This window comes from Orussus abietinus, unplaced genomic scaffold, assembly GCF_000612105.2.
Source record: "Orussus abietinus isolate OABI.00-Male unplaced genomic scaffold, Oabi_2.0 scaffold4, whole genome shotgun sequence".
Taxonomy (NCBI): Eukaryota; Metazoa; Arthropoda; class Insecta; order Hymenoptera; family Orussidae; genus Orussus; species Orussus abietinus.
In genome coordinates, this window is record NW_019396014.1 from 2,762,929 (window position 1) to 2,783,142 (window position 20,214).

General features: G+C 46.7%; 1 protein-coding gene across 1 annotated transcript; it reads right to left on the reverse strand.

Annotated features, from left to right (window-relative positions):
- Positions 1-138: 138 nt before the first annotated feature.
- Positions 139-20,135, reverse strand: LOC105695439 (dynein heavy chain 10, axonemal). Its single transcript, XM_012416977.1, has 58 exons — positions 20,020-20,135; positions 19,861-19,939; positions 19,631-19,778; positions 18,876-19,157; positions 18,754-18,806; positions 18,463-18,696; positions 18,261-18,380; positions 17,902-18,188; positions 17,676-17,832; positions 17,342-17,605; positions 17,082-17,272; positions 16,372-16,967; positions 16,000-16,293; positions 15,771-15,938; positions 15,205-15,695; positions 14,870-15,137; positions 14,606-14,801; positions 14,265-14,544; positions 13,955-14,199; positions 13,631-13,877; positions 13,290-13,562; positions 12,781-13,211; positions 12,075-12,238; positions 11,670-12,017; positions 11,213-11,604; positions 10,998-11,135; positions 10,743-10,933; positions 10,497-10,672; positions 10,161-10,414; positions 9,568-10,095; positions 9,334-9,492; positions 8,998-9,258; positions 8,670-8,924; positions 8,308-8,596; positions 7,962-8,239; positions 7,633-7,897; positions 7,346-7,560; positions 7,100-7,288; positions 6,842-7,033; positions 6,323-6,774; positions 6,071-6,266; positions 5,786-6,002; positions 5,400-5,712; positions 5,043-5,337; positions 4,496-4,956; positions 4,144-4,424; positions 3,918-4,072; positions 3,075-3,827; positions 2,677-3,015; positions 2,396-2,597; positions 2,160-2,302; positions 1,924-2,085; positions 1,549-1,852; positions 1,092-1,303; positions 841-1,008; positions 596-775; positions 393-539; positions 139-285 (listed from the first exon to the last, which is right to left on the reverse strand). Exons 1-58 carry the CDS (start codon positions 20,133-20,135, stop codon positions 139-141), a joined length of 14,841 nt encoding a protein of 4,946 aa, XP_012272400.1.
- Positions 20,136-20,214: the final 79 nt, after the last annotated feature.

The following is a 20,214-nucleotide window of genomic DNA, read 5'->3' on the forward strand; positions in this document are numbered from 1 at the left end:
TCTTTATTCACCTATTACTTCGTATATGTAACATTAATCCTTATACTATTATTTACAGCTTTATCAAAGTAATTGTATAATCAAGATATATATTTTAGAAATTAATTCATATAAGTTAGTTGAAGTAGTAGAAGGAAATTAATCGACGTTGAGGACGAGACAAACTCCTTGGAGTACCCAATGAGAAATGTGTTCGGTTGTACCTAGATCAGCTTCGAATACTAATCCAACACCCATCGCGTTTCGACGATTCGATGTTGTGTATACAGGAGTCTTTATGGTATTCTACGGCAATTATTTTAATAATTAATTCTCAAGCTTATCAAGCTATGGGTTCTCAGAATTTTTATTAAGAATATTAAATCATTAAATAATTCCATTCTAGATTTCACCTGCAGTTTCAGTCTGTGAGCCTCGATAGGTGCGATCATAAGTATAGGCAGCTCTTCTATCAATATTTTTGGATGCGATCTCTTGAGACAATGTTCCCTTGTATCCCATCTGGCACCCTCCAGGAATAATCCTTGTACAAAACAGCCCTGGAAATTAATTATTTAAAATTTCTGAATCAAAGCATTAAAAAAATTCTCAGTACCTGGTCCGGTCTTTCTTCGACTTCGTCAGCTTTCGTAAAATAGGTTACTGCAGTGTAAATTAAGGATCGATCCAGTGGCCAGTTATTTTTTCGACAAGCCATTTGTACTAAAGCTGCTAAATATGTTTCAGGAATGTGCAGTCCGGATAACCAGATGACAACGGGTTCATTGCAACCAGCCTACAGAAAGTGAAAAAACATGTCCGATTAAAAAATAAGAGTTGCAGTATTAGGCAGCGATTTACCCAAAGTGTGTACTGCTCTATTCTTCTCTCAAAATGGTCCATCCAGCCTGCAAGATTTTTCCTCGTGGCTGGTGCTAAATTAGCCCATTCTTGGGGTAGTGCTCCGTTGAAAAGGGCTGTGGATACGCTGTCCAGGATATTGTCCATCCCAATCTCACCAGCGATGGCCTTGAATTTTTTTTTTAACGTACCAATGTCTTCACGAAGGAAATGACTAAATTTTTGTTTAGCGAAACAAAATAGGAAACTACTTTTCTGAGTTGGGTCAGAGTAACGGTGATCCTTCTGATCAGTTTGTTAAACCTTTCCAGCTCTTGGAAAAGAACGATGGTCGAAGGAGACACCGTCATCCCGAAGTTCCTCTTGACTCTTGTCATGTCATACTCCGGAGGCATCTTGGACAAGATCTCCTTGGCGACGTTGTCGATGAACTCTTCTCTGCTTATCCCAGTGCCTGTACTAACTACACATGCAATGTTTTTCTCGATAAGTGAAATTTTCATTTTTACATTAATTAGAAAATTAAATATCAATGTTCATCAGTACAGACATTAATTAATATCAGGATCGTCTACTTACTCCTTGACTTCCGGCCGACTAAAATCAGCAAGGGCAAGTCTTTTTACGTTTACTCCGTAATATAAATATTTTTAAAAAATTTCTTTGCGAGGTATTTGTTCATTTTAAGTATTGTTAATTGTTCCTTACTAGTTTGGGGCTGCAGCTCGATCAAGTTTGTCCACATTTCTTTTGTCGCTTGCGTGAAGTAGCCGATTTCGGCATTCGGATGGAGCCCAAATACTTCCGGCGAGTTAACCAGCGGAAGTTTCTCCACGAATTCGATGTAAGAGTCCCTGTCACCCTTCGGAGCGATTACATAGTCCACGTGGTCGTCGTGATAAAAGTGGAAGGGTTGAAAAGCGTCGAACAGAAAGTCCCCGAAGTACTCGTCCATGTACACCTTGACGACTCGTCGATCGAAGTCGTCGATGACTCGACCTCCATACATCACCTAAATTCCGCAAAAAAAATATTAATTCGGCATCGCTTCGTCCCGATACAAGGAAAATACAAAAAGCGTACCTCTCCTACGAGATACTTAAGACTTTTCCAGGGAATTCTGGACTCCTTCGTAATCAAGGCTTTGTTTAAGTACGTGTCTAGGATTGTCGTGCAAACGTTATAGTCGGACTCGTTGAAGTCGTAGCTGATGTTCCAGCCGATTTTGTCGTATTTTCTTCTCTCCTGATAGTTGCAACGTAATTGATAGCGTGCGATATAGTTATTAATATTTTTTATGAATATTCCAATGTCGGTACCTGCACGACTGCGTGGAAAAACGCAAGGACGTATATAAGGTCCTTGTAAATCTCATGCTCGCAACATTCCAAGGTCTGAGGTCGCATTTTGAAATAAGTATTCATCAGGTTCAGCTTCAAGCCGTTCGGAGGCTCGGTGACGACTGTGGATGAAATCAGAAAATATTTTGGAGAATGAAAACTTGCCGGTGGTGAGGAGATTTTCAATAATAAATTTAAATAATTGAATTCGAAACCTTTTAAGGATTGCTGCAGGATTCCGATGGGGAAATTCGGAGTGGGGTCGGTGGTCAACCAGAGGCGGAAATCGGGGTGCGGCTTTGCGATCTGTTCCAAACGCTTTTCGAGCTCCCTGGTGAAGCTGAGGAGCAGATGACAATTCTGCAGCATCAGCCACTGGCCTCTGGCAACCGCGGTTTCCAGCAAGTCTATCGCTGACTATGTCAAAAAATGGATACATAGTCATTTCAGTACGTAAAATAAATGCAGAGAATATTTTTTTTTTTTCCAGGAGCACCTTCTGCTGGCCCTGGCCGAGGGATAGATAACGAAACTTTCCGCCGCCACAGCCGTATCTTTCGGCGAGTTTCATCAGTTCCGAGGTGGGATCGGACCCAGGGCTGAGGATGAACACCACCGGCATCGTGGGGGTACTTTGTTCATAGATCATGTCGAAGCTGACATTCGGGGGAGTGACGTACTCCTCGTTCATGGTTTCGCTTATATAATTGATGATCCCTCTGTAGACCCGGTCCACCCTGAAGCATCGGATCAGCATCAGCTTCTCGAAGGGCTTCAAGGTGTCGGAGTAGCTGCAAGGGAGCTCCTCCGACTCTGGAGTGTCCAAATCGAACCACTAGAAAAGCGTCATTAGAGTCGTCATTTTTTAAACGCGTTATCCCTGAAGAGCCATACCTTCTTCCATTCGTCAGAGCGAAGCTGTAGTTGATCGGCGAGTTGCCCGAATATGGAAGGGAAGTCGTTGCTCAGCTTCAGGATGTCCTCCCAGCCCGTAGCCGGGAGCCACCTGGTGGGATTCGTCCTCTGAGCCTTCTCCAAAGCCACGTTCCCCTTGATGAAGAAGTCCAGCTCCGCCTGGTTCACTCTGCCCTTACTTTGCTCTATTCGCGTGCAGATCTGAAAGGAGTAGAGCAACTTGTGCTTCTCGAAGATCCCGGTGCACCCGTAGTCGTAGACGTTCTTCGTCAGCATGTCGATGACGTTCCTCAGTCTCTGGGCGAGCGTGGACCCCGGGAGGGCTTTCCTCAGGGAATGGATGAACACCTCCAGGTAGCTGTTCAAGGAATACTGGTACATCGCGTTTACTGCCGCCATGTCGGCCAGGACGAAGAACAGAATCGCGCCCCTTTTCGCTGCTGGACGATATCCATCTCGAAGCTCGTTTATGTCGGCTGCTGTCGCTTCGCCTAGACGAAGCTTCTCCATCACGTCATCGGCACTCGACTTCGTGTTCTCCAGGGTCTCTATCAGATCGATGTTGTCCAACATGTTGCCCTGGTTGGAGGCGATCTCCCTCAGCAGGCTGTCCTCCAGCTTCTGGAGCAGAGTCTTGTTCTCGCTGGTCTCCGTAATCAAGGATTCCCTCAGCTCCTCCACGTCGGGTCTCTCCGTCCTCACGACCACCGATAACAACTGGTCTTCAAGGCCCTGCCCAAGAATCGTGGAGCTACTCTCGATTCGATCCACGGAATTTTTCCAGTAATTATTATCTATGGAGGACATTAATCAGCCGCTTACCGCCGTCGTCACCATGTAGTTTATCACCGCTGCCTTGGCATAGACAGCAGGGTTGAATGTTGGATTGGACAGCTTTGTGGTGAGGTACAACCGGAACTTGTTGTCGTAGTCGACCTCTTTGTCACCCAGGACGACGAAGGTTCTTCCTGCCACGGCTGGAGGTTCGAAAGTTCCATATCATTTAACTATCTTTAATTCTTTCTTTCTGGTTAATGAATTAACTCACTCCTTATGTTCTTCATCAACACGTTGTCCAGTATCGGGTCGATGTAGTCGACGTCCTGGAAGAGAACCGGGAAGCCGTATTTCACCGCCATTTCCACCTGCTTGACGAAGTCGGAGTCGTTGAAGGTGACGACTTTCAAGTTCTTCTTCTCTTCCCTCTTCTTGATCCAGTTAATGGCTTGTTGCTGAGGGTCGATGCACAGAGGGAACCTGGACGCTCGCATCGTCAGGATCCCGTTTTGGACGGACAACTCGTCCGGAGGTAGACCCTCGGAATTCCAGCTAATGGATTCGATTTTTCGTTATTATCAATTTTTTTTTCAATTATGCTTTCGAGGGGAATGGAGCGGCACCTGCTGATCTCGACGTCGTCGCTCAGCTGGGTCTCGATCCTGAAGGGCTGAGTCAGGGGGATCTCCTTGCTGAGGACGCTGTTCTGCCAGTCGTTGTAAACCATCTCTATCCTGAATTCGTAGGAAAAGGGGCCGTTGTAGGAGAGGAATCCCGCGGAGAGGAGGCAATTGCCGATGATCTTCTCCATCTCCTCGTGCAGGTTCTCCAGGTCCTTCTCCCAGCGAACGTTTTCAGAGGACAAACCCCCGATTAGCTTGTCGGCGGCGATCAGCCGCCTTTGCAAAATGTCAGTCTCCTCTTGTAACCTTTGTCTCTCGCTCATCGCGACTTCGTATTTCGCGTTCAATTCCGCTAATTGCTTCTCGATGCGACTCAGAGCAAGTTCCTCTTTTTCCAGAGCTTTTCGCGCTCGCTCCGCCTCCAGCTCCAGAGCCCTCACTTTGTCGATTTTTGGTTTCACCTGGATAAAAAAAAGTAGGGAGTGTATCGGGAAATCCTCCTAGAGGAATAATCACCTGGGGGGAATTATTTCAGATTTTTACGTACTTCCCTGAAGACGGCGCAATAATCTAGGACGGCCAGGACGAATCTGTAGAGTCCGTACCCCGCTTTGCTGATGGACTTCATCTGCTCCAGTTTATTCGACTTCTTCAGATGAGCCCTGACCATTTGTTGCTGCTTTAACGTGATCAGGTCGCAGTTCATCTCCTGCAGGGATCTCAGGAAACTCGGGTCGCTCATCATCCCTTTGGCACCCTTCCAGGAGATGTCCTTCACCCCCCGAATAATTGCTACGCATTCGGAGACAATCTGCACGGGTTCTGGTGGCGTTGCGAAGGATCTAAAAAAAATGTCACACGTGTTAGGTGCGTTTAGAAAATCTCACGATGACTGGAAATATACCTTATCTCCGTGATATCGGATTTATCGAGATCTCCGAGAGCTAGTCTCGCAGCTTCCAGGGCAGGCTGCGCCTCGGCTAGAGCTTCCTTAGCCTCGGTTGATTCCTTGGCGATGATTTTATTCTGCACCTCGATCTCCTTCCTCTTTTCCATGCTGATCTCTTTTTTTTCCATAGCAATGTCGGTGCTCTCGCCGATCGACGCCAACAATTCCTCGCAGTTGCCGGTCTGTTCCGCTACTTTGACCTTCTGCACCGCCAAGATCTCGTTCAGCTCCGCCAAGGTGTCCGAAGCTTCGGCTATCTTCTTCAGTCCTGACTCACAAACGAATTTTCATTAATTTTTTAATCTCAGCGTTCTTGCTTTATGATTGATAATTGGAAATACCGCCGGAGAGACGCTCGCACTGCGACTCAATGTATTCTCTCTTCTCGACGAGGAGTCGCAGGTAGATGTCGATGAAGTCCAGGTAATGCTTCGGGGTGACATAATTCTGACGACGGAGCTTCGTCAGGAATTCTGCGGTGTACTCGCCGATCGACATGTGCACGTGCACCACGTGCTGGACGATCGCTTCCCTGTAGGTCTCGGGGACGTTGGGGTTCTGTAAAATATACGTCTATTGTACGTCTCCATTTTTTTTTTTCGGACCTGCAGCAGGGAACATCCTACATCTCTGAGGACCACGTTTGCGACAGCTAGGAGGGCTTGCTCCGGCCAGACGAACATCCAATCGATGGTGGTGCTGTTCACCATCCCTGGGTAACTTCGACAATGCGCTCGCAAAGTATCTCCGGATGGGCTCATCGACAAGGCAATGCGCATATTGGACATGCTCGTCTTGACGAAGTATGCCCAAACGTTCTCTCTAAATCATTAGAAATTATTACGGGGTCGTTAACGAGTTGAATTTTAAGTACCCACTTGGTGATCCCGTATCCGGCCTCCTTGGCGGAGTTCCTGCAGGAGTTCACCACGGCGTCCTTCTCTTCGTCGGTGAACAGAGACGGCACCACTCCTGTCATTAACATGTTATTAACGAGCTCCAAGAAACTCTCGTCGACGATGTGGGCAGCCGTGAAGAGGAAGGTGATTCTCTTGTCCTCCACCCCGACCAGGTTGTAGAGCTTCTTCATGTCCTCGCGAAAGCTCAGGTCGTTGTACCCCCTGGTTGGCGTGATTTCGAAAATCTCGCAAGCAGCTGCGAAGGCTGCCAATCGAATCACGCATTGTTTCCCACTTCCGCCGATGCCGACCACCAGGACGTGGCCTCGGTGCATTCTCAGGGTACGGTGGACCCTTGTCAGGTGCTCCAGAGCGTCGTTGAAAAGCACCATGTTGATCTTCACGTTCCTCTCGTTATACTCTTCGAGGATCTGAAGTCAATCGTTAGTTTTTTTTTTTTTTGAAAAATTAGTTCCTGACGAGGAGGATCGAAGTCACCTCCAGGAAAAGACTGTAAACCGCCTCGTAGTCCAGCAGGTCCTCGTAGAACCTCGGCTCGTCCTCGTTACAGGCATTCCTGTAATCCCCGAAGAGGAGAGGGTCCCTTAAGCTGTACTCCACGAGTTCTTGCTCTTCCTCCCAGACTACCTTGATTTTTTCCTTCAAGTGCTCCCGAACGATCTCCTCGTCCTGCAGGTAGCATTCGTTAATTTTTATTCAACCTTGCTTTGCCGTTGTCCAGCGAAATTTTTTCACCGTTGAGGTGACGAGCCTGTCGCACATCACCCTGACGAATTCGTTCCTCCAGAGTCTGACCAGGTGTTGGGCCTTGGAGAAGTAATTCGGATGGCTCTGCAGCATCCCTGCGACTATTCTAGAGAGATCCCGCATGTTGAAGATGTAGTGGAACTTCGAGGGGGTCGGCGGTAACTCTACGGTGATGTCCTGGAAATGTAGTCACGTTAATTATTTTTTAATAATTATTTAATGCGAATAGTGTACTTTGTAGAGGTCCAGAGTTATTTGTACGAGGTCGGGCGCCACTTCTTGCACCTCTTCGGGAAAGGGCTCCAAATGGCCACTGAGGATACAGGTGTAGATGTATTTCAGGGTCGCTTCGGAAGGGAAGGTGACGTTGTATGTGGAGAACATGGTGACGAATCGAGGATCCACCTCGTTTCTTCCTCCTCCTGCCTTACCCATTGCTGCGAGGTAACCTGGAACCAAAGAGAATATTTGCATAATTCTATTTAATGCGGAAAAAAAAAATTAACGCAGCGTCCACTCACAAATGTCCCTCATTTGCTTCCAATTCAGGGCTTTTCCGCGATCGTAAAACCCGCCTCTCTCGAAGAGTAATTTTAACAAGGCTATGGGCTGTTGGGTTCCGTAAGTGTCGACCAGAGGCATGTTCATGTCGTCTATGAAAATTATTAATTTTTTCCCAGGAGGTGGCCCGTAGATCTCCTTGGTTCGCTTCTCCACGGAAGACTCGATATTCCTCTGGACGTCCATCGAGGTCGTCCTCGAAGAGAAATTTATCAGGAGCTGATTCTGTTTTTAAAAACATATTGTATTAGTTTGGGTATAGTATGAGCGACCGATTAAAGAGTCTTACGAATTTTTCAGGGTTCAAACCCCGAAGAAAGTCGTGGATGACGGCGGTTTTCGAAGTCCCAGTCTCGCCAACCAACAGGACGGGTCTCTTCAAGTCGTTCATCAAAGTGACGAACCAAGTTGTCCTCAGGGTGTCGATCGTCGGTACTAAAATCTCGCTGAAGTTCTTCTCCCGGTCGTGGATGTAGGCTGGTACCAGCGATTTCCAGGGTATCCATATGCGTTTCTCCACGTCCAGCACGTAATCGTAGAGAGAGCGATACGTGATGGGAAGGTACCCTGATGATCGATCATTCTTTCAATTTTTATTCCGACGTAAATACAAGAAATTAAAATTTCCAGCTCACGAGTCGTCGCAGCCTTCTCGGGAGTGTCCTCCACCAACATCAGCCCCGAGGTCTTCTTCATGAACTCGTCGAACGTGGGTCTTGCTTCCGAGACGAGAGTTGCTCCGAAAGAGCAATAGCAAGATTGTATATAGACAGCTTCCAAGAGCTCGTATCTCATTGCTGCCTTTTCTGCCGAATTTCGTCGCTCGTCTTCCCTAGTTGTCTCGTTTAAGTCCGACGCAGGTGGAGCCTCTTCTTCCTGCCGAGCAGGGAGGAGGCCGTCGATCATGTTGCATAATTGCGTTACCTGGAAATTATATCCAGATTGTACATTATGAATTCAAACCGGGGATTGTAAAATCACGCGTAGAAATTATCACCATGTTAAGGTTCGTCTGAGGAATAATCATTTTCAAGGGGACGATCTGCTGCAGGCCCAGCATCCCGTCTAGGATCAGTCTTAAAATCCCGTGCACGTATTTCTCGCAGAGTGCCTTCAGGGTCTCCTGTTCCTGGGGCAATCTCCTGCCGATCCATCGATCCATGTACGGTTGGTACCCCAGATTCTTCGGGTCCACGTAGACCATTCCAGCTCTGGAGACTGTGGCTGGTGACGCGTACTGGAGATCTCCAACCTGGGTAATTTAACAATTAAAAAATTGGACTTGGATTCATCCAGGAGGAGAGATGGACGAATTTTCGGCGTACTTCAAACAGCAGACTGCAGTGGTCCTGCATCTTGATCCTCTCCTGATTGGCCAGGGTGAGGAGCTTATTGTCATCCATCACCGAATTCATGTTCTCGATCCATAGAGCGTCGACATCGCCGTCGAAAAGAATGTACCTTCTTTCGTCTTTTCCGGATTCCAGGGGGCGATTGATCTCCCTGAAGATGTTGCTCAGGAGCCCATCGGTCCAGTCCCGAGTCAAGGGGTCCAGGACACCGTAGAGTTCTATCACCGTGCAGGCCTTTGGGCGTCGTGGAAAATTATTTCATCTCAACTTATAGTCAATAATTCATTTACCTTGTTAATTAATAATTACCTTCGGATTCATGATGTACAATTTCGTAGGTCTGTCCAGGTTCGTCTGAGCCTTGCAGAGGGTCTCGATCACGACGGTCTTCCCACCTCCGGTTGGTCCCACGATCATGGTCGAGTGTCTCGTCATCATCACTTCGTACAATTGAACTACTTTGTCGATCTACATACGAAGTGTCGATTTTCTTCTTCGAATAATTATTATTTAATTTAAAGTCGTTTTTTAAATATGCGTTACCTGGTCGGAGAGGGGAATGTAACTGTCCTGTTTTAGAACATCCTCCACGGCCTTGTTGAAGTCTGGATATCCGACCCTGGGACAGTCCAGTCCTGGAAACAGATCCTTGATGAGTCCCAGGAAGAGGGGCACGTCGTCGAAAATGAATTTCGGTAGATTCATGTCCCTCAGGGCTCTCATCAGGACGACGTTCTCCGGCAAGTCGCCGGAGGTCCTCTTCAGGTGCCCAGCCATGTTGAGGACGGATTTGAGAGCCCTGAGCCCGAAGTCGTAGTGAGTTTGTTTGCTGAGCTGCTCCTCCGCCAATTTGTACAGCACCGTCATTTTCTTGGCAAGTACTTTCGCCGTCAGGAATCCGGCACTGAATAATTTAATCAAGCAGATCATCTCTTTGTCAGGCACTATGCAGACCACGGGTCTGAAGAGGGCCTTGACGGACTCCGGGAGCTCCGTTCGTCCTGCGTATCCTGGGTTCATCGTTATGAAGATCCCCACTTTTGGGTCCAGGACGATGTCCTGATTCTCGAACTGTAATTTTTTTTTTTAATTGGAATCCTGCTATTTTTCGCGAGTTATTTTTTTTTTTCTCGTACCATGAATCTCTTAGCCTTGATCTGCAACGCGGAGCGAATCGTCTGCAACTGCGTCGAGATAACGGAGAGCACCGATATGTCGATTCGATTGAACTCGTCGAAGCATCCCCATGCACCGCATTGGGCAAGACCACCTAAAGTCTTCCCAATTGCAACGTAATCCATGCCCTCGCCGCAATTTGTCACGATGCAGAGCAGACCGAGGGCTTTGGCCAGGTCCTTCGTGGTTTCCGTTTTTCCTGTTCCAGCGGGTCCTAAAGAGGTAATGGAGGGACGGTATCCAGGAGAAATTCATTTTTAAGTCCTTTTTCAGTTTAGTTCTAATTAATTGCCCACCTGCAGGTGCACCACCCAACTGCATCGAAAGTGCTTGAGTGATCGTCAAGTAGATCCTGTCGGTCAATGGCGTCACGACGAGTCTTCCGTTCAACCCCATGTATTCGTACCCGTACTCGAATGCACCAGTGCACTGGTGCATCCAGACATTATCCAAATCGTGCACCCAGTAGAACCTGTTAAAAAAGGATTTATGAAATTCCCGATAATCGGGGATTTTTAGGGAGCTCGAGACAGGTTTTCCACCTTAATTGACTTTCCCACTCGAATTCTATGGCGTCCATGATGCTGTCCCTGACGAAGCAGTCCACTATGTCTCTGATGTGCACGTCGATGGTTAACAGAGTGTCTATTTTTTTCCGGTCATTGTTGGTCAGGGTATCGCCACCCATCAGTGTCACCAACTCGTCCAGTCGCTTGTTTAGCTCTTGCAAATACTGCGGAGGGAGAAAAGGATCCAGCTTCAAGGATTTACAAATTAACTTGGAAAGGAACTCGCACCTCTTTCATCGCTCGTTTCTCGCCTTTGGCTATCTTGTCGAATACGTTTTCCGTTTCGGCAGTCCACCAGATCTGGTTCGCCGCGAGGATCATCATCCCCTGGAAATCCAGGATCCACTCGGATCTGGGTCTTCTGACCTGAGGAAGAGAAATATTTTCACGTCAAAATGTATATGTTTTTTAATTTTTTTTTTTTCGTTGTCAGTAATTCGTACCTTGCCGTAATCGTGGACGGCCTTCTTGGTGAGGTACCTGTTGGACCTCTTCATCTCCGCCAGAGCGAGGACCATCCACTCCTCAATTTTTCCCTCGGCTATTACGGCGTCCCTAAACTCCATGATCTCCCCTTCCGTCGAGATCAAAGCACTGGCCACGGTGCGGTCCTGATTGTCCGGACCGAGTCTGAATCTGTTGAGGTTGTCGAACATCTTGCCGATGTGCTCCTGGATCGCCGAGGGCTCGCTGCTTCCCAGGATCCCCAGCAGCTCCTCGTCGCTGAGGAAGTTGAACCGTGGGAACACCGCTCGCTTGCTGCTCAGATATTCCGTAAGCGATTTCTGACACTTCTCCAACCCGGCACTCAGCAACTCGAACTCCTCTTTTCTACCTTAAGGGAGAGAACAATGTCATATGTAATGATTTATTCCAATAATCCCGATGATCTTCGGGTACCTGCAATCATGCAACACTCCAAGACGTTCAGCCTCTTCGCAGTGTCCAGCATCACCTTGCGGAACGTCTTGTCGATCTCGTCGAATTTTTTCGCCTCTTCGGGGAGCTGCATCCTGATGTCGCCCCCCACGAAGATCCCCTCGAGGTAGAGCCATTTTCTCTGCAGGTCCATCCAAGCCTCCACGACCTCGGAAATGGTCTGCATGGCTTTTTCCCATTTTTGCACTCTGCCCAGAAATGGACCGATGAACTGGGAGGCTGACATGCTCTGCAAGTTCATCATGTTGTCCTCCAGGACCTGATTTAATTCGTCCACTGGTCCCAGGATGTAGCCTCGGTCTTCGGTTCCTACATTTTCACGCGGATCCGGATTTATTTAAGAAACATTTCAAGTTCACCACTCACCTTTGAAATGTTTCGCCACCGTGAACTCTATCGTCTTCCAGACTTCTTCTACTTCCTTGACTCCCTTCTCGATACTCAGCTCTTTTATCGCGTTTGTTACAATGCCTTGGGCGATGTCTCGGTACCTCGCCAAATCCATGGCGAACATGTTCTCCAGGGTGAACCTTTCGATCGGTGAATAGTCTCGGTTACATGGATTCATAAATTATTTCATTGTTTCATTCAAAGTATTTCACGGCTACGGGAATATCTATTTATAAATAGCTCACCCCTCTATGACACTCCTTGCCTGCATTTTAAGTAGCATTAATGTACCACCCACTGAGTCTTATCAAACATTCGTAAATAATCGAAAAGTTCAATAGTCTTTCGCGAAATGTTGCTGAAAAAAATATCGGAGGTGTCAGAGAGTCGATGACGTTGGTTTATCATTCGTCGAAGGGTCATCGAATCCCTGAGGCGAAATATTTTCTAGTCTCTAACTAAATTGTTAATTTTACTTAACTACACATTTTATAGCGCAGGCATACTGTTACGAATATGTTATATCTAGTCTTAATGTATAGAAATTGATAACGCGGAATTAAGACGAAAGCAGAGTTAAATGGTACATTCCAAGTCTCTAGAGAATTTCAATTTTGTAAATTGAAAATTTGGTGGTCCCGGGAATTTTTTAAAAGTCACTGATAGTCAATTATCCCCCAACCTGTCAGGGGTCATGTCAAATCGTTTCCCAGTTCTGTCCATCAGTTCCAGCCAATGGCGTTCTCTCATGGCTTCGTTCTTCAACTCGACAAAGAGGGGTACGGAGTCTCTGAAAGCCTTCATCGTCGCTTCCAAAGCCTTGCCGACGTTTAATTGCCGGTACGCCCTGGGGAGCTTCCGGAACTCCTTCAAGAACTGCTCCATTCCGTCGATCAGCTGTTGGGGGTTCAGGTTCACCCAAAGAGTCTTCGCCCACACGTCGCGAGCGGTTTTTTGGGTTTTGTATAATTTGTACAGAGCTTCCATGCCCTCGTAATTTTTTTTCACTTTCAGGAAGGACGAGTAGTCGGTTGGTACCAGGTCGAAGAGGACCTCTGCGTTCACCAGGTCCACTCGCTTCGCGTCCAGGTCTTGGATCAGGTCGAAGTACTCCTGAAAAGTTGAACAATTGTGTATGAGAATAATTTCAACTAATTATTGGAGAACTTGGGTTTCGGAGTCACAGCTCACGTCCATTTTTCTCGTCCCCAGGTCCAGGTCGTTGCCGACACTTCCTGGGCCGTTTCTCTCGAAGTCCTCGGCAAACTCTGCGAGTTCTCGGATGAAATCGAGGATTTGCTCCTTGGTCATCTCGCAGAATCGGTCCTTTGTACTTTCGAGGGAGGTGGCTCTGTAGAGAGCGCCCAGGTACAAGGACTCCCAGTCGTGCTGCATCCTGTAAGCCAGCTTTTCGTCCTCCTCGGAAAATTCCACCTCGTGGATGTCCAAGGTTCTGAACGTCTCCTGAATCAACGGGATCATTCCCAGAAAGGAAGTATAACGATATAAAAAATAATAAGCAGGGGTCGCACCTGGTACAAGGAATATTGGACCTCCGCCTGGATGGCCATTTTCTTTATGTCGGCGATTGTCTGCATGACGATCTTAAAGCGGTCCAGCCCACTGATGACAAGTTCTATCTCTCCCCTGAATTTTTCTATCTTACTCTTCAAGTCGTACATGGAATCCAGAGTGCTGTCCAGGAGGTAGTTCCCCAGGACTTGCTTCCACTCCCTGGCGTGGTCCTTTATCCCTGAGAGTAGGGGCTCAAGATTTATCCTGTAATTATTTTTGCATGTATAATTGTTATCCTTATATGCATGTATAATTATTTTATATAATACTCTTCCACTCACCGGATGCTGTTGATGTCGAAGTACGGAGTCATCTCCTCGATCTCTTCGATGATCGCCCCGTAGAAGGACAACTTCTCTTCGTACTGCTTTAGGGTCGGATTTGTAGAGGCGAATTTCTCGCAGGTCTGCAGCTTGTCGAAGTGCCACAGGTTGGAGTACTTCTTCCACCTGAGCAGGTATTTCCAACACTCGAAGGCCAATCTGTGCGCCGTGTCTTGGACCATTATTATCAGGTCGTTCACCAGCTGATCACGAAGAGTAATAAATTTTTACTAATTTCTAACAATTTCTGGGGGATCTTCTCAGGTACCTGAACGCTCATCACGTCCTCGAAGAAGCTGAACGTCACGAAGTCGTCGACCTGGCCAACTTTCTGCGGTTGACATTCGCGACAAGCTTTGTACATCCATCTTGGGAAGACCTTCAGCCTCTCCAGCAGGTCCTTTACATCGTGGAGGATGATCGTGTAGATCTCGGCAGCGGAGGGTCGAAGGACCACCTCGGAAGACACCAGGACCACGTCCACGTAGAACATCGCCTTGTTCCCGAGAAGTAGCTTGTTGAGCACTTCAAGGTTCCTCACGATGCACCTGAGGGATTTTCAGAGTTTCAACATTTACCTTTAATTATGGACCTTGCACCCAAACTCACGTTATGAAGGCCGTGAAAATCTTGTGCTCGTATCTTTCGTAGAAAAGCTGCATGGCGTCGCTTCGACCCGAAGAGGTCCCCTCCACCAGACTCTCGAGCTTGATCATCATCGGGCTGGCCGATTGATAGGCCTTCAGCATCGCGCAGATCAGCTCCGTCCTCTTCGTCTCCACATCCAGGAAGAACTCCTTGAGGAACGGAGAGGATTCACGGTGAATTTTTCGGCATCTCGATTATTTCAACCCTGATGAGGTTCCTAACGACCTACCTTGCATCCTAGGACCTGGAAATCCGGACCGTCCGGGTCGACGGAACCGGCGATGAGGTTGTAGCTCTCGATATCTGACTCGATTCTACGATCAAGGTCTCCTTTCATCTGGTTCACTTGTGCGACGATGGACGTGAGGCTCTTCAATAATTTCCCACAGGCTTTGGCGTAGTCGGTGATGCCCAGCGAGTACCAGTTGAACCTGGTCAGTCCGGGCTGAATATGCATCTCGATGTTCTGCAGGGTCCTCTTCAGGAGCGATATCTGAAAGCAAGGAATATTCCTTATCAGAATTCCCTTACTCAGAGTTCACGATTTCTTGACAATTTACGTCAGCACGGTCCAGCTTGTCGACGATCTCGTTGTACTGCTTGATTATCTTCTCGGCGTTCTCCATGTCTTCCTGAAGACGGTCTTTCTGGATCCCCACGTCTCTCGCAATTTTCGGCAGCTCGAATCCGAGCTGCTCCAGCAGCTCCGCCTGGAGATAATTTATTCCTCCAGTTTTTTTTTTATCATGGATTTTGGTTTTTACAGATTCTACCTCGCGGATGATCTCGAAGACGTCGATGTTGAAGTTCACCTCGAACTTCAGCTGCCGTTCCGCAAGGATGACACCGTGCATGTTGTCTCTCCAGAAGAAGGCAGAGGTGGTCCCTTGCAATCTATCGCTGGAAACTGTCGAAGCTCTGTAGTCTCCACCGGGTCCCATTTTTTTAAGCGACTTCCGCTCCGATTTGAACATCGAGTTGGGGGCCAAGGTGATCGCCCTCGAACTCTGCGCCCCGGAACCGGAAGTGTCCGTTCGACGAGTTGAAGAAGCTGAAGAAGAGTTCCATACTTACTCTTTCTAGGATAATCCCTTAATTAAATATCTAGAGGATAAGTAAAAAATACCCGTGCTTTGCTTCGAGGCCAGATTATCTCGATTTTGCAAGGAGCCCAATGGCGTCGTCTGGTAAAGGTCGTGCAGCAAAGGATTTTGGAATTCCTTGCTCCGAGCCCGTTTGATCTGAAGAGTCAGGGGATGCACCTTGGATTCCTGAATCCTCTGGGCCTCCTCGACTGCGATTAAACGCGGAATAATTGATCACTTCTCTCAAGAAGCGTATTAAATATTCCTCACCTTTCTCCCTGTCGTAGTAGACCACCTTCAGGACGTTCCTCTTCATGGCGCTCGGCAGGGTGTTCTGAGCCTTCTCCACCCAGGCGGAGAATTTCGAGTCCTCGAACGACTTCATCTGTTTCGCGATCGCGAAGTACTGGCTAAAAGCCAGGAGCTTCAAGTCGCTGTTCTTCAGCTCCTCGACCTGCTGGAACATCAGCACCGGTCCTTTCAACCTGTGGAAGAGCTGCCTTTCCCAGTAAATCGCGCCCGCTAGGGGTGGGTGGTACACCAAAAGGGGTGGATTTCTCTTGCCTGGAGTAATTAATTTCAGTAATTAATCATGAAAACCATTTTTCGAGCCACCGCCATTTTTTTTTCTTATTCGGATACCTCTGTTGAAGATGTTCTCCACGAGCGTGATCTCTTTACTGAATTGCTGCATGATCACGTCGAACTTCCTCAGCAGCAATTGTTGGATCGCCTCCCTGGTTTTTATGTTTTTAAATTTCAGCAACATTTCCAAGGCATCCGTTGCTCGGATCAAGACTCGAAAGCACTCGTCGATGAAAAACTGGGCCTGATTTTCCAGATACGTCACTTCGGTGTAAAACGAGCTCATTGTTGCATCCCAGTTCTCCTTGTTGAATTCCGTGAAGACGTCGAAATCCGCGTCCTGGATCGGCAGGACCAAAGTATCGACGCGTTTCACGATCGCGTCGATCTGGGCCGGGTCGTCGATGATGGATTTCAACTCTGCCCCGAAGATGTTGTAGAAATCCTCCAGGACGCTCGCTATCTTATTTAAATCCTTGCACACCCCTGCTATGTACTCCGTTTCCTTGAAGAGACGACGCTGATCGAACTCCCAGCGAGTTCCCTTCCCTGAGATTTCGATATTCTGCCTGGTGGTCAAGTAGCTCAGCTTCCAGTTCTTCATCATCCTGTGAGCATCCTCGGTCATCTGCAGGACGTCGTCCAAAGGATTCCTGGGTATGCAAAAATATTCCCAATGCGGTGACAAAATTATATTTGCATGAAATATTATATATATAATCTGGGATTATTTTTAATTGATGCTTTAAAATCATTTTTCGCTGTACTTGAAGAGATCGTTCACGGCGAGATTTCTCATGACGTTCTGGCAGAGCTGCCAGGAAATCCTCTCGAAGAGGGGGACCATTTTCTCCTCTACGCAGTAGTATTTTGAGAGCACCCAGATCATTCTGATTCCCTCGATGAGAGTCGGTATCGAGTCCGCGATCGTCTTGAAGGAGTCCGATTCGGTGATCATCTGGGAGAGGATCAATGAAATTTAATTTCCTGGCTGAGAGAGATTAATATTTATTAATTTTTTCACTACCTTGAAATAGCGGACGACCGTCTGCAGGAACTTGTTGTTGTCTCTTGCCTCGGCGTAGAATCTCCACAACTCTACTCGGAAATTGTCAAAAGCAAAGGCAACCGGAGACTGTGCTTGGTCCAGCAAGGATAGGATCCTGGGGATTGGGTCGGTTTTTAATTGTTCCACCAACAATGACAAGCCTGTCTCCTTTTCGTGCCAATAATGGAATTCCGCCATCGGACCCTTTCCCTGCGGCACTTTGTTCGAGTACGACTCTAGAACCTGAAGAATCGAATTTATTGTATCCCTAAGTATACTTTTCTATGGAATTTTTATCTCTGTTATCATCTACTTTATGGATATGTTTTCCCCAGGACGTGACGACGTCTTCCAGTTGCTGCATTATCTCGAAGTTGGCGATAAACATTTCGTTCGTCATTTTCGGGTCTGCCAATTCCGGCATTTTCGGCAGCGTTAATAATGTGTCGCCCTCGACGTGTTCCAACGTCCTGGTGGGAGGATAATGTGTGGTAAATATTTAAAAATGATAAATTTAAAGAGCGACGAGGAGGTCCTACCATTCTACCGTCGTTGTCAAGTTAGCAAGAAGATCCAATAGATCCCTCTTCGTCGGCTCCATTTCTTCCTCCTCTTCCTTGGCCTTCTTCGTGTCAGTCATCGACTCTGATTTCGTCGACTTGTCCTCGTCTATCGCTTCGCTCTTTTTGCTAAACTGCTCTCTAGAAGTCGCGGATTTGTCCTGCCTCGATTTCGCAACATCGCTCGCGGTCATGTACTCTTCGGATATCTGAGATGCTCTTACGGAATGCCTCCTGTAGTCGGAAGGCTTCATGAACGCGGTCACCTGTTCAAATTCCGCTAATAAATAAATTATTGTAATACATAAATTAATTTTTTTAAGGAATTTTCTGGTGACCTGAGTGCTCGTCAGGCTACTCTTTCCCGAGTTGGACTTTTGTCTGTCCATTTTGTCTTCTTCTTGCTGCTGGACCGCAGATAATCCCCGGAATTGTTTCTCCACCAATGGCTTGAACACCTAGATATTTCGATTTCTTTTTTAATAAAGACCTTAGACGTCTCGGCGAGGTCTTAAATATTTTTAGTAAGGGAGGACTCACCCCTGTTAGCATTTTGTGAAAAGACGATAGGAACTTCCCATTCAACGAGCCCACTATTAAATAATCGACGATGTCTGCGTTGCACTCTTCGTAGGTCTCGTAAGGAGGGACGCCATTTTCGTTCGTCCTCAGGAAATAAATGAGATTCACTCCCTGAAGCTCAGGATCATTCGCGTCGATTTTCCCACAGAACATGTGAAGCACCGGGATACGCAGGACCTTTTCCACCATTTTCTGCGTGGTCGGGAAATTGTTTAAAAAATTGTTCAATGCTCGTTTATGGTGGTTTACCTTCTTCAAGATGTACTTGCCCTCTTCCCCCGCTGGCGGCACGAAGGAGTTCACTGAAATTTAATCTGGAGTTAATGCAAGGAATTGAGGGAAGATAAGTCGGGAAAAATTTTACGTATTACGCGAAGCGGCGCTTTTGGATTGACTTTTCGATTTTTCTGCCGCCTCTTTTTCCCCGGAAACGCTTTCTGCGCTGTCTTGGGTCTTCGATCCCGTTGTTACGGACTCCTGGGTAGACGTCCTTTGGTCCGAAAGGATCGTCATCGTGGAAGCCAAGCCTTCGGTACCGGTGCTCATGCTGCTCACGTCTTTCTCAAAATTGTCCCCCTTTTCTGGCTTAGACTTCCCTTTTTTCAGTTTTTTCGGTTTCTGGACCTTTTTCTCCTCCACCTTTTCCACCTTTCCTATCGAGGTGAACGTGATGATCAAAATTCGATAAAAAATCGGGCTGGATAAAATTCGACAAAGTCGGAGAGAAATTGAGCAGATGGATTGCAGTAATTTTGTTCTCTCGCAAAATGGAAAAGCGTGTGTGCAGATCGTGTTGGAATGTGCATTTCGATTTTTAGGAATTATCTTTTTTACCAGGCGCGCTGTTTGTCAACCTCGGCCGGCCCTTTGATGTGAGTGCCGCCAATTTTGCAAATTTTGCAAAATGGCTGACCGCTTAACCCCCCGAAAACACCACTCGGTTAGTTCGTTGGTAAATTTGTAACGCAATGAATAAGTATTAATTTATTTGACGCTTTGGAAATTTTTCTTAGGGGGCAATGATGTTTACCTGCTGTCGTGATTGAAAAACATTATTTATTAATTTTCATGACTGCCAATCAAACGTGTGGCTTTTATTTTATTTTTTTTTATTTTGGTGACTTACTCTCTTCCCAAACGTCGATTTCCTCTTGAACCACCTGACTTTCGTAAGTTTTGTAAAAAAATACTTGTTTCCTCTCCAGGTCCATGATACCATACGTGTCAAGGACCAAAAAGTTTAGTAACTTGTCCTCATAGTATCGATTATTCGCCTACACGAATTACAACTGTTTAACTATTTAAATAAGGAATTTTATACCGATTATAAAATTTGTCCGTCTAAATTATACTTACATTTATGAGCTCATCGAACAGTGCATTGTGCTCGTGAAGTCCGAGACATTTTAACGCTTTATCTCGAATCCAGATTACCCTGGAATAAAAAATTTAATCGAAGTAAAGTTAAAAAATTACCGAAGAGGTATATCAATTTTAATTTGTCCGATTAAATACCGATAATCGATCGTGCTGGATTCTGTCAGCGAAACGTCACTGATAGGTTGTGGAAATTCGTCTTCGTAATTTTCCTCCTCTTCGTGGATGTTCATCTCGGATTCCGGATCACTCATTTTGCAAAGTTTATTTATTCTTTGGTCAATTATTTATCCCCTAATTGGACTTAATAGATAAATCCTTCAAGAATTCTAC